The sequence below is a fragment of the Cannabis sativa genome, chromosome 9 (assembly GCF_029168945.1).
Source record: "Cannabis sativa cultivar Pink pepper isolate KNU-18-1 chromosome 9, ASM2916894v1, whole genome shotgun sequence".
Classification (NCBI taxonomy): domain Eukaryota; kingdom Viridiplantae; phylum Streptophyta; class Magnoliopsida; order Rosales; family Cannabaceae; genus Cannabis; species Cannabis sativa.
Window position 1 is genome coordinate 14,208,912 of NC_083609.1, and position 14,068 is coordinate 14,222,979.

The 14,068-nt window shown below is 30.3% G+C and overlaps 1 protein-coding gene across 1 annotated transcript; it reads right to left on the reverse strand.

Moving 5' to 3' along the window:
* Nucleotides 1-4,899: 4,899 nt before the first annotated feature.
* LOC133030847 (uncharacterized) lies at nt 4,900-7,023 on the reverse strand. Its single transcript, XM_061103770.1, has 2 exons — nt 5,350-7,023; nt 4,900-5,116 (listed from the first exon to the last, which is right to left on the reverse strand). The coding sequence occupies exons 1-2, from the start codon at nt 6,398-6,400 to the stop codon at nt 5,088-5,090; spliced, it is 1,080 nt and encodes a 359-aa protein (XP_060959753.1). The 5' UTR covers nt 6,401-7,023; the 3' UTR covers nt 4,900-5,087.
* Nucleotides 7,024-14,068: the final 7,045 nt, after the last annotated feature.

Below are 14,068 nucleotides of genomic sequence, written 5' to 3' on the forward strand. Positions count from 1 at the left end.
TTACCATTTTCCTATAAAAACACTCATTAAAAGAAAAGTTATATTTTAGCACATACAGTATAATTAAGAAGCCATAAAATTTATAATTTCGTCTTCTGTTAAATAAAAATAAAAGCAACTTAAAGCATTATTATAATTATGTTGCTTTGTACATGCTGCGACAAAAAGGAATGTCAATCTTATTAATTTCTCCATGTTCTAGCTATTAATGCAAACCAGAAAAAGAAAAATATTTACTAAAACCCACCAAAACTTATCATAATTAAACCTGAGGCATTAGATGCAAAAAAAAAACAAAAAACAAAAAAAACAAATCAGAGAGTACATTACAGCACTGTTTTTGATCACGTGCTCATAAATTAGAAGCACAATTAAATAGTGACTAACATCCAACTTTCAGAGTTGACGAAAAATCTGCAACTGAATGAGGTAAAGACTACTACAATATTTACTTTATAAAATTTTTGTTTCAATATCTTACTACTATTAACACCATTTGATTTGGATGTAGAAAAAATATTTTTGGATTGAGGCGGCAATAAAAATAACTGATACTATCCAGAGTTTTTATTACATGTCATGTGACGTATGTCATAAAAAAAATAGATTTATACAATCGCAGTGAAAAAATTATATGTGACAAGCAAACATGCGGTCAGGAAAGATTTCCTACACCACGGTATATTACAAAAAACATATGATGTTATTGAAATTAAGTTAAAATAAAAAAAGATACTAACAATCTTATTATGCATTTTACAGTGCATGCTATAACATATGTTGAACTTGATGACAATACAAAGAGCCTAGCTATATGCTGTCATGTTCGCAGATATTGTGGAAAAAATATTTTCGTGTACTGCTGCCCAACTAATGAAATATACTGCAGAGGTGTAATTTTAAAAGAATAAAATAGTTTTACATGCCTTTCATAAGTTTATTTTTTTTAATTAAATAAGTTATGCACACCATGTCTAATCATTTTAAATGAAAATACATCACGGTTTGCAGGAACACCACCGCTTTGTCGACACTATCATATTCAATTTATTAACGAAAAAATAGACAATCCAGATAAATGCGGACCCGGCTAGAATAAAAAGTGCAAAATACAAAAATTGCACTATTGTCTCTATCGAAGCAAATGAAGATTGAAATCCACCAATGACTATCATTAGTTTTCTTATCTACAATTTTTAGACAAATTCTATCTTCAATTATCAATAATTTAGAGGTTGATTTTTAATTTTCTTTTTATCTTACACCCATTTAAGTAATGTTTCTTTAAGTATTGGAACATCAATTTTTTAATTTATTTTTAAATTAACTTAAGAACATATTTAAATCATCAAGTTTTCTTAAACACTAATAAATTGCATTCGGTATTCACTTTTAATTGACAACATTATAAACTATAATATTTAGATACACATAATAATAATCTCACCTAATAACTAATAATATTTTTCTTTAATTTTTAATTGTATAACTTTCAACTAACATAGAAAAAAACTAGCATAAAATTTAGTATACGTGCCTCGCACGTAGCTTTTTGCTAGTATCTATAATAGGCAGCAAAGATATAATTTAGTAATTTACTATATGGTATTGTTGTATTAATTAATATATAATAAATGGTCGACATAACATTTATATATATATACTAGATAAATGTTACGTGCCAAGTCACGTATGTTAATTTTATTTCAGTTTTTAGTTTTTTTTTAATTTTATAATTTTAAAATTAATAATATTCAATGTAGTGATAATCATTAAAATTTTGAAGCATAATCGTGATTTAAATAAAAACAAAATACTATTATACCTTGTAATAGTAATTAAAAAAAAATTTATTATTTGACCTAAATTTACATTCGCAATTAATGAAAATACTCATCTGGTTAAACTATCAAAATATTTAGATTTAATTTAAAATAATATTTAAAATTTAACTAATTCTAAATATCAAAATTTGAAAATAATTTTTAATAAAAAAATAAATAATATGAACAAATTTATTATTAATTGCAACACTTTAGGTGGATTAATTATTGTAGAAAATAGTGATTCGAATTGTGTGTATATTTCATAGAATAGTACATATTTATATACAAAGCTAGGAGACTAGGAAATAGGAAACTACCAACAAAATAGGAAACTACTAAATACAAGTTACCCTAATTCTTTTACACCTAATATACAGCTAATATTCTAACACTCCCCCTCAAGCTGGAGCATAGATGTTAATCATGCCCAGCTTGTTACAAAGATAGTCTATCCGCACCCCATTCAAAGCTTTTGTAAAAATATCTCCTAGTTGTTCTCCGGTTTTCACATATCCTGTGGAGATCAGACCTTGTTGAATTTTCTCACGAACAAAATGACAATCGATCTCAATGTGCTTAGTTCGCTCGTGGAATACGGGATTCGAGGCAATATGAAGAGCAGCTTGATTATCACACCATAATTTTGCTGGAATAGAAGTCTTAAACCCGAATTCAGTCAAAAGCTGATAAATCCATATTACCTCACACACAGACTGGGCCATAGCTCTATATTCTGATTCAGCACTGGATCTAGATACAACATTTTGTTTCTTACTCTTCCAAGAGACCAGATTGCCCCCAACAAATACACAATATCCTGAAGTGGATCGTCTATCTACCTTGGAGCCTGCCCAATCTGCATCAGAAAAACACTCAATCTGGGTATGTCCATGATCCTTGTAAACTATACCTCGTCCTGGTGCTCCTTTTAAGTAACATAAAATTTGTTCTAATGCTGCCCAATGATGAATTGTTGGGGAAGACATGAACTGACTGATAACACTAACTGGAAATGCAATATCTGGACGAGTCACAGTTAAATAATTCAACTTTCCAACTAACCTGCGATATTTCTCAGGATCTTCAAATGGTTTCCCATCACGTGTAAGATGCACAGCTGGATTCATTGGAGCATTGCAAGGTTTTGATCCCAATTTCCCTGTCTCAGTTAGCAAATCAAGTACATACTTTCTTTTGAGACAGAAAAATACCTTGTTTACTCCGAGTAACTTCAATCCCCAAGAAATACTTGAGTTCCCCTAAATCTTTCGTGTTAAACTGGGTGTGAATGAAAGACTTAAGGGATGAGATGCCTTCAGTATCATTTCCAGTAATAACGATGTCATCAACATACACCACTAACAAAATGATACCAACAGTTGATCTTTTATAAAACACAGAATGATCTGACTTACTTTTCAACAAACCAAACTTCTCAACAGCCTGACTAAATTTACCAAACCAAGCACGAGGGCTTTGTTTCAATCCATATAAAGATTTGCGAAGATGACAAACTCGCCCTAACTCCCCCTGAGCAACAAACCCAGGAGGTTGCTCCATATATACTTCTTCCTCAAGATCTCCATGAAGAAAAGCATTTTTAATATCAAGCTGATGCAAAGGCCAATGATGAGTAGCTGCCATGGAAATGAACAGTCGAACAGATGTGAGTTTAGCAACCGGAGAAAAAGTATCACAATAGTCCACTCCATAGGTTTGAGCATAACCCTTGGCAACAAGACGGGCCTTTAAGCGAGCAACTGTGCCGTCTGGATTGAATTTAACCGTGAACACCCATTTACACCCGATGGCCTGTTTTCCGGAAGGTAAATCAACCAAGACCCAAGTACCATTCGCAACCAAAGCATTCATCTCTTCTATCATTGCAGCAAGCCAACCAGGATGAGACATCGCTTCTCGAACAGTTTTAGGAATAGTGATAGAATCAAGAGAAGCAATAAAAGAACAAGAAGAAGAGGAGAGATGATTATAAGACACAAAAGAAGTAATAGGAAAAGTACATTGACGTTTACCTTTACGTAGTGCAATGGGAAGATCATCTGAGATGTCCGGATACGATGACGAAGATGCGGTGCAGGACATGAAACAGGAGGTGGAGGAGGGGGCGCCTGGTGTACACTATAGGAGGCCGAGGGAGTGGTGGAGGTGGTAGAGGTGGTGGAGGTGGTGGAGGTGTAGACATTGTGGGGGTGACGACCGAGGCAGGTGAAGGAACAAGAGACCCGCCAGAACATGGAGCAGGCGCATAGGATGTGACAGAATAAACCAACAAATCATCATCCTCCCCCTGACTAGTAGAAGTAGTGGAAGATGAAAAATAAGGTGTATTTTCTACAAAAGTAACATCAATAGACACAAGATATTTGTTGAGATCAGGACAATAACACCTATACCCTTTCTGAAGACGAGAATAACCAAGAAAGACACACTTTAGTGCCTTAGGGTCTAATTTGGTGACAGATGGACGGACATCGCGAGCAAAACAAACACTACCAAATACTCGCGGAGCAACTGGAAATAATGACTTATTAGGAAAAAGAATTTTAAATGGAATTTCACCATTAAGAACAGAAGAGGGCATGCGATTAATAAGAAAGCATGCCGTGGAAACTGCATCGGCCCAAAAAGGTTTAGGGACTTTCATTTGAAACAAGAGAGCACGTGCAGTTTCAAGAAGATGTCTGTTTTTACGTTCTGCAACACCATTCTGAGGTGCCGTATCAACACAAGAAGTTTCATGAAGCATGCCATTAGAGGTCATATAAGATTGAAATTGAGCAGACATGTACTCTTTGGCATTATCACTTCTCAAAGTACGAATAGATACATTAAATTGAGTTTGAATCTCAGCACAAAAGCACGAGAATATAGAAAACAACTCGAACGATTCTTCATTAAATATAACCAAGTTAAACGAGAATGATCATCCACAAAAGTAACAAAATACCGAATCCAAGTTGAGACAAAATAGGAGAAGGACCCCAAACATCAGAATGAACTAACTCAAAAGGAACACTAGCACGTTTATTGACACGTGGACTCAAACTAACACGATGATGTTTACATGACTCACATTCTAACGAAGATAAACTACTATATTGGGGACACAGTTTCTTGAGCAAAGGAAGGGATGGATGACCTAAACGACAATGAGCCTCAAAAGCGGAAGCAACACTCGAACAAGCAATAGCGGTTGGCGGAAGTGGGTCAAGAACATACAAGCCACCAGATTCATGTCCTTTACCAATAATCTTCTTCGTCATAAGATCCTGAAACAAACAATGATCAGGAAAGAATGAGATGCAACAATTTAGATTACGAGTGAGTTGACTAACAGAAAGCAAATTAAAGGACAAATCGGTAAATGTAAGGCGATGATAAAGATACCATAGGTGTAGGAACAATAGTGCCCGATCCAAGAACAGAAGCTGTTGACCCATCGGCTAAGGTGACAACGAAGTGGGGCTTGTGAGGCGAAAAGTGGAAAAGAGACGGGAATTACCTGTCATATGATCTGTGGCACCAGAATCAATGACCCATTTTGAGGATTTGGAAAGAAGGCAGGCATTAGAGTTACCTGAATCAGCAATCGCAGTGACAGAAGAAGATGAAGACTTAAGTGTTTCCTGATACCTTGAGAACTTGGCAAAGTCATCAGCAGAAATAAGGACCGATTTGTCAGATGCATCACTAGTGCTTGCAATATTGGCAGAGTGTTGTTGTCGATTCTTAAATTGTAACTTCCTACACTCAAACTTGGTGTGGCCTGGTTTCTTACAATAATTGCACATGATGCTCCCAGAATTTGGTGTGCGGTTATCAGGTCCTTGTGAATTACCTCCTTTAAATCCACTTGGAGTAGAGTTTCTTTCCGGTGCAGAATTATTACGACTCACCAAGGCGCTATTCAGAGGAGTTGAAGAGGTAGTCTCTGTGCGAAGAACACGAGTAAACACATCTTGTAAAGAGGAGACATCAGAACCAGAGAGAACTTGTGACTTTGCAGAGTCAAATTCAGATGAGAGTCCTGCAAGAAAACTCATAATAGCCATCTGTTCTCGTTGGCGCTGTTGAACTTTTACATCAGGACTAAACGGTAATAGCACATTAAGTTCTTCATATGTTTTCTTGAAAGCCATAAAATAATTCATAAGAGACTTATCTTGTTTCTCCGCGCGATAAAAAGCTTTGCAAACATCATATATGCGAGATATGTTGTCTTTGCCAGAATACAAAAACTCCAAGTAACCCATTAGTTCTTTAACCAATTCACAATGATTAATCAAACTAATTACCTCAATATCGATAGAATTTCGAATTTGAAGGAACAAGCGAGCATCCTCACGGAGCCATATTTTCCTTGAATCGTTTGTTTCTTCAGGAGGATCGTCAATCAAGTGATCATCTTTGTCAATACTCCTCAAATACAGTCGAATCGTCTTACTCCATTCCAAATAATTCGAACCAATCAACTTATGATCCGTGATTTTAGACATTACGGGAACAACATCAGAAACAACAACTGATTTTGAATCTGATCTTATCTCTGCCATAATCTCAAAAGCAAACACAAAGACAGAGAAAAAGAACAAAAGAACACCAAAGAATGAACACCCAAACACGAAGAAGACAAACAAATACCGAATTACAACCTAGAACAGATGCGAGTGGGCTTAGAAGAACCCAGTGAAGAATCGGCAACAGAACGCCGTCGAAGGCGCCGTCACACGCGCCTCCACGCGCCGGCGCGTGAGCCCCACGCGCAGAAGCTTCAGGCGGCGCGTGAGCCCCACGCGCGAGGAAATCGGCGACCGGACTTCGGGGGTTCGTAGATCGGCGGCTGGGCAGTCCTCCTATGTGGGCGGTGAGAAACAATGTTCACTCCAAATAGGATTTTCGAAAAAAACAACCCTAAACTCAAACCCTAATTTTTATTTATTTTATTTTTTTTTTTTTTTCAGAACCCTAATTTCGAATTTCGAATTTTGAATCACAATGCTCTGATACCATGTAGAAAATAGTGATTCGAATTGTGTGTATATTTCATAGAATAGTACATATTTATATACAAAGCTAGGAGACTAGGAAATAGGAAACTACCAACAAAATAGGAAACTACTAAATACAAGTTACCCTAATTCTTTTACACCTAATATACAGCTAATATTCTAACAATTATATTTAGGTTTAACTAACTACATGGATGCTGACCCTTTACGTGGCAGCATCTAATAATTTATTTATTTTTATTTAAAAAAAATAAAATCACCCAATAATTTCTTATAAACCAAGAATTCTATTACATGACCACATTTTATATAGAATAGATACTAGCAAGAAGTTACGTGCGAGGCACGTATACTAAAATTTATGCTAAGTATTTTTTACTTTATTTAAAAGTGATACAATTAAAAATTAAAAAAAAAATATTATTAGTTATTAGGTGAGATTATTATTATGTATATCTAAATAATATAATTTATAATTTTAACAATTAAAAAAAATACAAGATGCAATATATTAGTGTTTAAGAAAGCTTGATAATTTAAATATGTTCTTAAGTTAATCCAAAAATAAATTAAAAATTGATGTTCAAATACTTAAGGAAACACAACTTAATTGTTGTGCGTAAGATAAAAAAGAAAATTAAAAATCAATCTCTAAATTGTTGATAATTGAAGATAACATACGTCTAAAAATTATAGATAAGAAAAGTAATGATACTTATGGGTAGATTTTAATCTTCCTTTGCTTCGACAGAGACAATATTGTAATTTTTATATTTTACACTTTTCATTCTAGTTGAGTCTGCATATAATTAAGTTGTTCATTTTTTCGTTGATAAATTGAATATGGTAGTGTCGAGTCACATAAATATTAGTTTTATTTAAGTTTCAGTGAATTTTTCATTTTAGAATTTGGTAACTAATTTTGAATTATTATTTGAACGACTTGATAAGTATACCATGCATATATAAATCTATGATATGCACATTATTATTAATAATAAATAATAAGCTAATCTTAATATATTCATACTCATATAGTAAGTTAATCTCAATTTAAAAATATGTGTATGATAACATAAGATAAACATTATTTAACTGAAACTATATTATAGGAAAGATGTATCTATCTTTCTTATCACTTTTAGACGCAAATAAAAAGAATAAAATGTAATACCTTACCAATTTTGTGTTGTTATAAGGATGTCTAAAAATACAATTAAAACTTTTAACTTTTTATAGAATGACAAAAGTAATTAAAATTCATGATACAATCAACTTGTTTAGGAATAATTTGTTGGGTTTTATGCCCTAAATAAAACTCATTTCAATATAATTAAATTTACTTATAAATATAGATCAGAAATAACATTTAATGTTGCATGGTTCACATGATTTATTTCATGATTATATGTACATAATGTATGAATTCGTCTGAAACCCTTTTCACATACTTGATCTTGTTTATTGTGCTGTCAACAAATTGAAAAGTAAACATGACTATGTGAATAAAGTTTCCTAGATTTATCAGACATAGGGTTTTACTGATATGATAATCTACAACAGAGTTTACTTGCATTTGGAGAAATGCTATATTCTTTCCAGAGCATTGGTTAAAGTAAAGCTCAGGTTGGATGCATGGAGTATGCATAGGAAGGGACCGATATTGAACTTTGACTTAGATATATTAAACTTACCGTAATATCTATTCAAGTCAATATCGCCTAGTTGATCCTAGATCAAATGATCTTAATCCTGTTATGATTAGGCTCAATCTCAAGAGGCTATTCGTGTTCTTTGATTTGTTAGTTAAGCCTACTTTTGGGTCAGGGTGATACGTATATTTTGGGAACACGGTAGTGCAATTGAGTGGGAGCGCTAACATAAACATGGAATCTATAGCTTCTATCTGGCGAATAGTAAGTAAAGGATGATCTCCTTCGAGCTTGACCAAACGAAAATAAATGGTGGAGATCTCATTTCACATAAGCTGAAATATCATTTATACGGGATTAAATGTTTTAAGGATTAAATACATTGTAGGGTGTAACGGTAATCTAATCCCTTTACAATGTAGATCATTCATATAGAGGATCATTGATCAAATTAGGATTATAACAATGGATAACTAATGATGTGTCTATATGGTGGAACATATAGAGCATTCTATATACTGAGAGTGCAATTCTAAGTTCTATGTTAATAAGTTAGTGAATTTTAGTAATAAATTCTTGATCTACTTATTGGAAGCTCGGTTATATAGACCCATGGTCCCCGCACTAGTTGAGATAATATTGCTTGTAAGACTCATATAATTGGTTTTGATTAATCAATTATAATTCTCAAATTAGACTATGTCTATTTGTGATTTTTTCACTAAGTAAGGGCGAAATTGTAAAGAAAGAATTTTAGGGGCATATTTGTTAATTATGATACTTTGTATGGTTCAATTAATAAATATGATAAATGACAATATTATTTAATAATTATTTATAGTTATTAAATAGTTAGAATCGGCATTTAAATGGTTGAATTAAAAAATTGGCATTTTTGGGAAAATCAGATGGAGAAAAGATAAAACTGCAAAATTGCAAATAGTGAGGCCCAAATCCACTATGTATGGCCGGCCACTTTTTTAGGGAATTTAAACTGATATTTTCATTATTTTAATGCCAAATAATTCAAACCTAACCCTAGTGGAATGCCATAAATAGATAGTGAAGGCTTCAGGAAATTTACACTTAAATTTTTTATTTTTCCCTTCAGAGAAAAACCTGAGCCTTTCTCTCTCCCTATCTTTAGCCGCCACTTCTTCTTTCTCTTCCCTCTTGAATTTTGAAATTCTTAGTGTTAGAGTAGTGCCCACACACAGCAAGTGATACCTCAATCATAGTGAGGAAGATCGTGAAGAAAGACTTTCAGCAAGAAGGAGTTTCAGCACTAAAGAATCAGAGAAAGAGATCCAGGTTCAGATATTGATAATGCTATGCTACAGAAAGGAATCAAGGGCTAGATATCTGAACGGAAGGAATCATTATATTCCGCTGTACCCAATGTAAGGTTTACTAAACTTTATATGTGTTTATTTCATCGTTTTAGAAAGTTCATGTTTAGGGTGTTAATCAACATACTTGTGAGTAGATCTAAGATCCTGGTAAAATAATTTCCAACATAATTTAATGCTCGAATAATTTAGAACTATAAACTGATGAAGTTAGAGCAGTCAGTATTATTAAATACAGGAATACTCATCGTTCTTTGAAGAGCTTTGCGAGGTGAAAAGACAAGTAGGTGTTTATGTCTAATATATTATATACAGAAATCATTATTCAGTTTTAAAAAAGAGATATAGAAAAATAAAGCAAAAAAATCATACCTTAAGGATTATAAGATGTTCAGAACCTTCATTATCTCATTTCTTCCAAACACAACCTTGACTTTCTTGTTCTTTGTTTATTTTTTTTCAATGAAATAAAGAAAAATGGAATGTACGAACATGTGTTTTCCTTTTGCATCATACATGGGTAGTTAGATTAAAATATATAAATTATGAGACCCAAAGGCCAACACTCTTAAAAATAGCATATAACTCTAAACTAACATTACAAAAAACTGTTACTTTTAGTGACAATTTTTTAGTCACAATATAATTTTTTTGTGACTAATGTGACTTAGTCACAACAAAATGTTACTTGTGACTAAAATATAGTATTTAGTTACAAGTTGTCACTAATTTAGTTTTAGTCACAATAAATATTATGACTAAAAATACATTTAGTCACAACAAATTGTAATTTTTTTGACTAATACCTTTCGCCATGAACCTTTTAGTCACAACATAGAAATAATAATTTATAATTAGTCACAACTTTTTTACTTGGGATTTTTTCTATAATAGGTATTTTAGACTTAAATTTTACATTTTTAGCTTAGTAAGGGAAATTAAACAAAAAAGGAAATTCAAAAGTTTTTTTTTCAAAAATACCTATTGAATCTTCTTCCTCCTCCGTCAATGTATATAATGTACTTATATAAATTATATGATGAGATCCATCTATCAATATAATTCTCTTTTGATCTTATTCTTCACATTATAAATAATATATATATATTTTATATAGAATTTTTTTTAAGGCTGTGAATTTATGTATGAAATTTTATATTGGGAGTATATGTTATATTTGTTTAAAGATTTTTTTTTTTTTTTAAAAAAAAAAAGAGTAGTGTCAGGGACACTTTATTCATTAGAGATTTTACTTCAGTAAACAATTTTTATTTTATAACATACAAAAATATATTATATTCAATTTTGTTTGGTGAATTAGATTGTAATTACTTTGTATGTATATTATTATATCATTATTTTGATTATGTATTTTTGTAGGGTGATTATAACTAAATAAATTAATTAAAATAGAACAAAAAAATATTAATCACAATACACATATATAATTTAGGAGGATTATTTTAGAAATACTCAAAAATAACAAAATTTTTACTTTTTTTTACAATTTTTTTTTTTTTTACCTTTTATCGACTTTTTTCCCTTACAAACTGTTGTTTTTAAGTTATTTAAAAAAGACCGTTGTTAACACGTTGCAAAAATAAAGCATAACTTTACGACAACATGAAAACAACATTATTTTTCCTCTAAAAAAATCACAAATTCGTATAAATTTTGTATAGCTGTTTTGTTGTTGTTTTACAGTTATTTTCATGTTGTTGTCTAGGTGTTGTATAATTACTTTCTAGTTGCTTTAGTTGTTCTTTAGTTGTTTTTTTTTTTTTGTTTTACTGAACACATTATTTATTATAGTTGTCATGATGTTATTTTTTGGTTATTTTTTGTTATTTTATAGTTTATTTAGTTGATTTATAGTTGTCGTGAGGTTGTTTTCTCGTTATTTTTAGTTGTTTTTTTTTTATTTTTTTGTTAAGAAAAGTATAATTTTTAACTTTAAAAGCGTCTTTTTATAAATAAAAGTTTTACGTCGTAAAATTGAAAATAAAATATAAAAAATAATATATTTAAAATTTCTCTTTGAAAAATAAATAAAAAACAACACACAAATAAAAAAAAATATGTATATATATTCATTTCTATTGAATAAACAACTAAATAACAATAAATCAACTGTATAACAACTTCACTACAATATGCAAATTACATAGACATGTAAACAACTCCACAAATTGCATCACCTCCAGAAGAAAAAATAAATTTACAAGCAACTACAAAATACTTGTATACTAACTCAATAATGCCTATAAATAAACTAAAAATATACTCATTTTTCTATTTGTTAAACATCTTAATAACAACTAACAAACAATTAAATGTAGTGTCAGTCATCAACTACAAAACAACAAGAATAAAACTAAAATCAAACACTCGGATAAGCTAAATATTGAAGAATCTATAATTATTTGTTCATCAATTGTTTTTATGTTTTTATATCGTTGTTAAATAGTTGTTAACAGTTAAAAAAACATATTAACAACTATAGTCTTTTTTCTAAAAAGAAAAAAATATAAATATACCAACACTCGATGTAGAAATTAATAATATAATAAGAGTTGTTTCTCACTGTACTAAAAGATATAAACAACTTAAAAGGAAATTATAATGTTCAATATCACATGCAAGATACATGTGAAATTAATTAGAAAAAAGTTCAAAAAAATATAAAAGCAACGAATCTTACAAAAATATTTTGCTCTTCAGCTACAACCAAAACCAAATATTTCTAAATCATTAATCCATGCACAGTAGCTTCAACCTTCTTGGAAGACTTTTGAACATTTTCTTTTACACTTTCTATGTATGTAACTCACTTCATTCTACCAAAGAAATAGAAATGAACAACAAGTCTATTCTCATCAGCTTTGAAGTTCATCATTGCTAGAAATCAAGTCCTGCAGCAATTAAAACAACATCAAAACAACATTAAACAAACTATAAAACAACTTTCTACTATGATTTTTTTCTTCAAATGAATGAACTACAAGCAGAGAACGTTTCAAACAAGACAAATAAAAAAATAAGTTATAAGCCTTGTAATATTTTTCTTTAGAAGGTTCAACTTGTAAACACCATCAGAGGTCTTATCACGCACCTAAAAAATATTAAGATGACAAAATTAATAGAACAATGAACCGTTAAAATACGATTAATAGTTAAACAAAACTGTAAGTATATCATGTATTGAACAACATAAAAACAACAATATAACAACTAAAAAATAACGTAATTGTAAAACTTAATAAACATGAAACTAAAACAAATTTCAATTATAAAACTCAAATACAACTAATAAATGTAAGACTTAATTCAATGATATAGTTTTTTTTTTTTTAAGAACCATATAATAACTAAATTAAAATTGAAAATTAACTAATTATAAACAGAAAAAGTGAGAGACATAAACTATTTAAGGTTGTATAATTCTTCTTACTAAATACATCAAAAAAATATATAAACAAAACAAAATAAGTCTTTGAAACCAAACAAAGACAATAAAAATTATACATTAATATTTTGAGTTGCAACCTCGACATCATTATCTCATCTTTTGCCCTTAAAGACTCTTTAATATAGATGACTTGGTGAAACAACAACAATAAAATAAATTAAAAGATGAAACAACTATAAATCAATTAGGGATTAAAAATAAGCTAGATGTGATTTGTATTACGTTGAATAAATATTATTAAAAAAGTGTACTTTTAAATAATATAATTTCTTTTATTATTATTATTTTGAATAAAAATAATTAAAAAAAACCAATTTTTAGATTGTTCTATTTTGGCAATTAAATAATAACAACAACAAATTAAAAAAAAAAGTTACTTTTAATATTATTTGAAAGAAATAATCAATTGGTTACATAATCTCTATTTTTTTTTTATTTAAAATAAGTAGTTATTTAATTAATATCACATTTATTTTTTTAATTTGGAGAGAGAGAGAGAGAAATGAAGAGAAGAAACAGAAAATGAAAAAAAAAAAAAGAGAGAGAGAAAAAGAGGGAGTTAACATGTAAAAGAGACTAAAAAAAATGGGGGAAAGATGACATAAAGAATAAAGGTATTTTTGTAATTAAAGAACTTTTTGAAAAATAAAATTGAAAACCAGATTTTATAAAAAAGTTTAAAAGATCAAACATAAATAAAAATGTAAAAAAGATGCCAAATTTGACATCTAGTGTAAAAATC

Excerpts from the sequence above, each read along its gene's own strand:
- LOC133030847 (XM_061103770.1), bottom strand. The coding sequence starts at position 6,400 with ATGGCAGAGATAAGATCAGATTCAAAATCAGTTGTTGTTTCTGATGTT. Across the intron at positions 5,117-5,349 it reads TGCCACAGATCATATGACAG|GATCTTATGACGAAGAAGAT; the intron begins GTAATTCCCGTC and ends TGTTTGTTTCAG.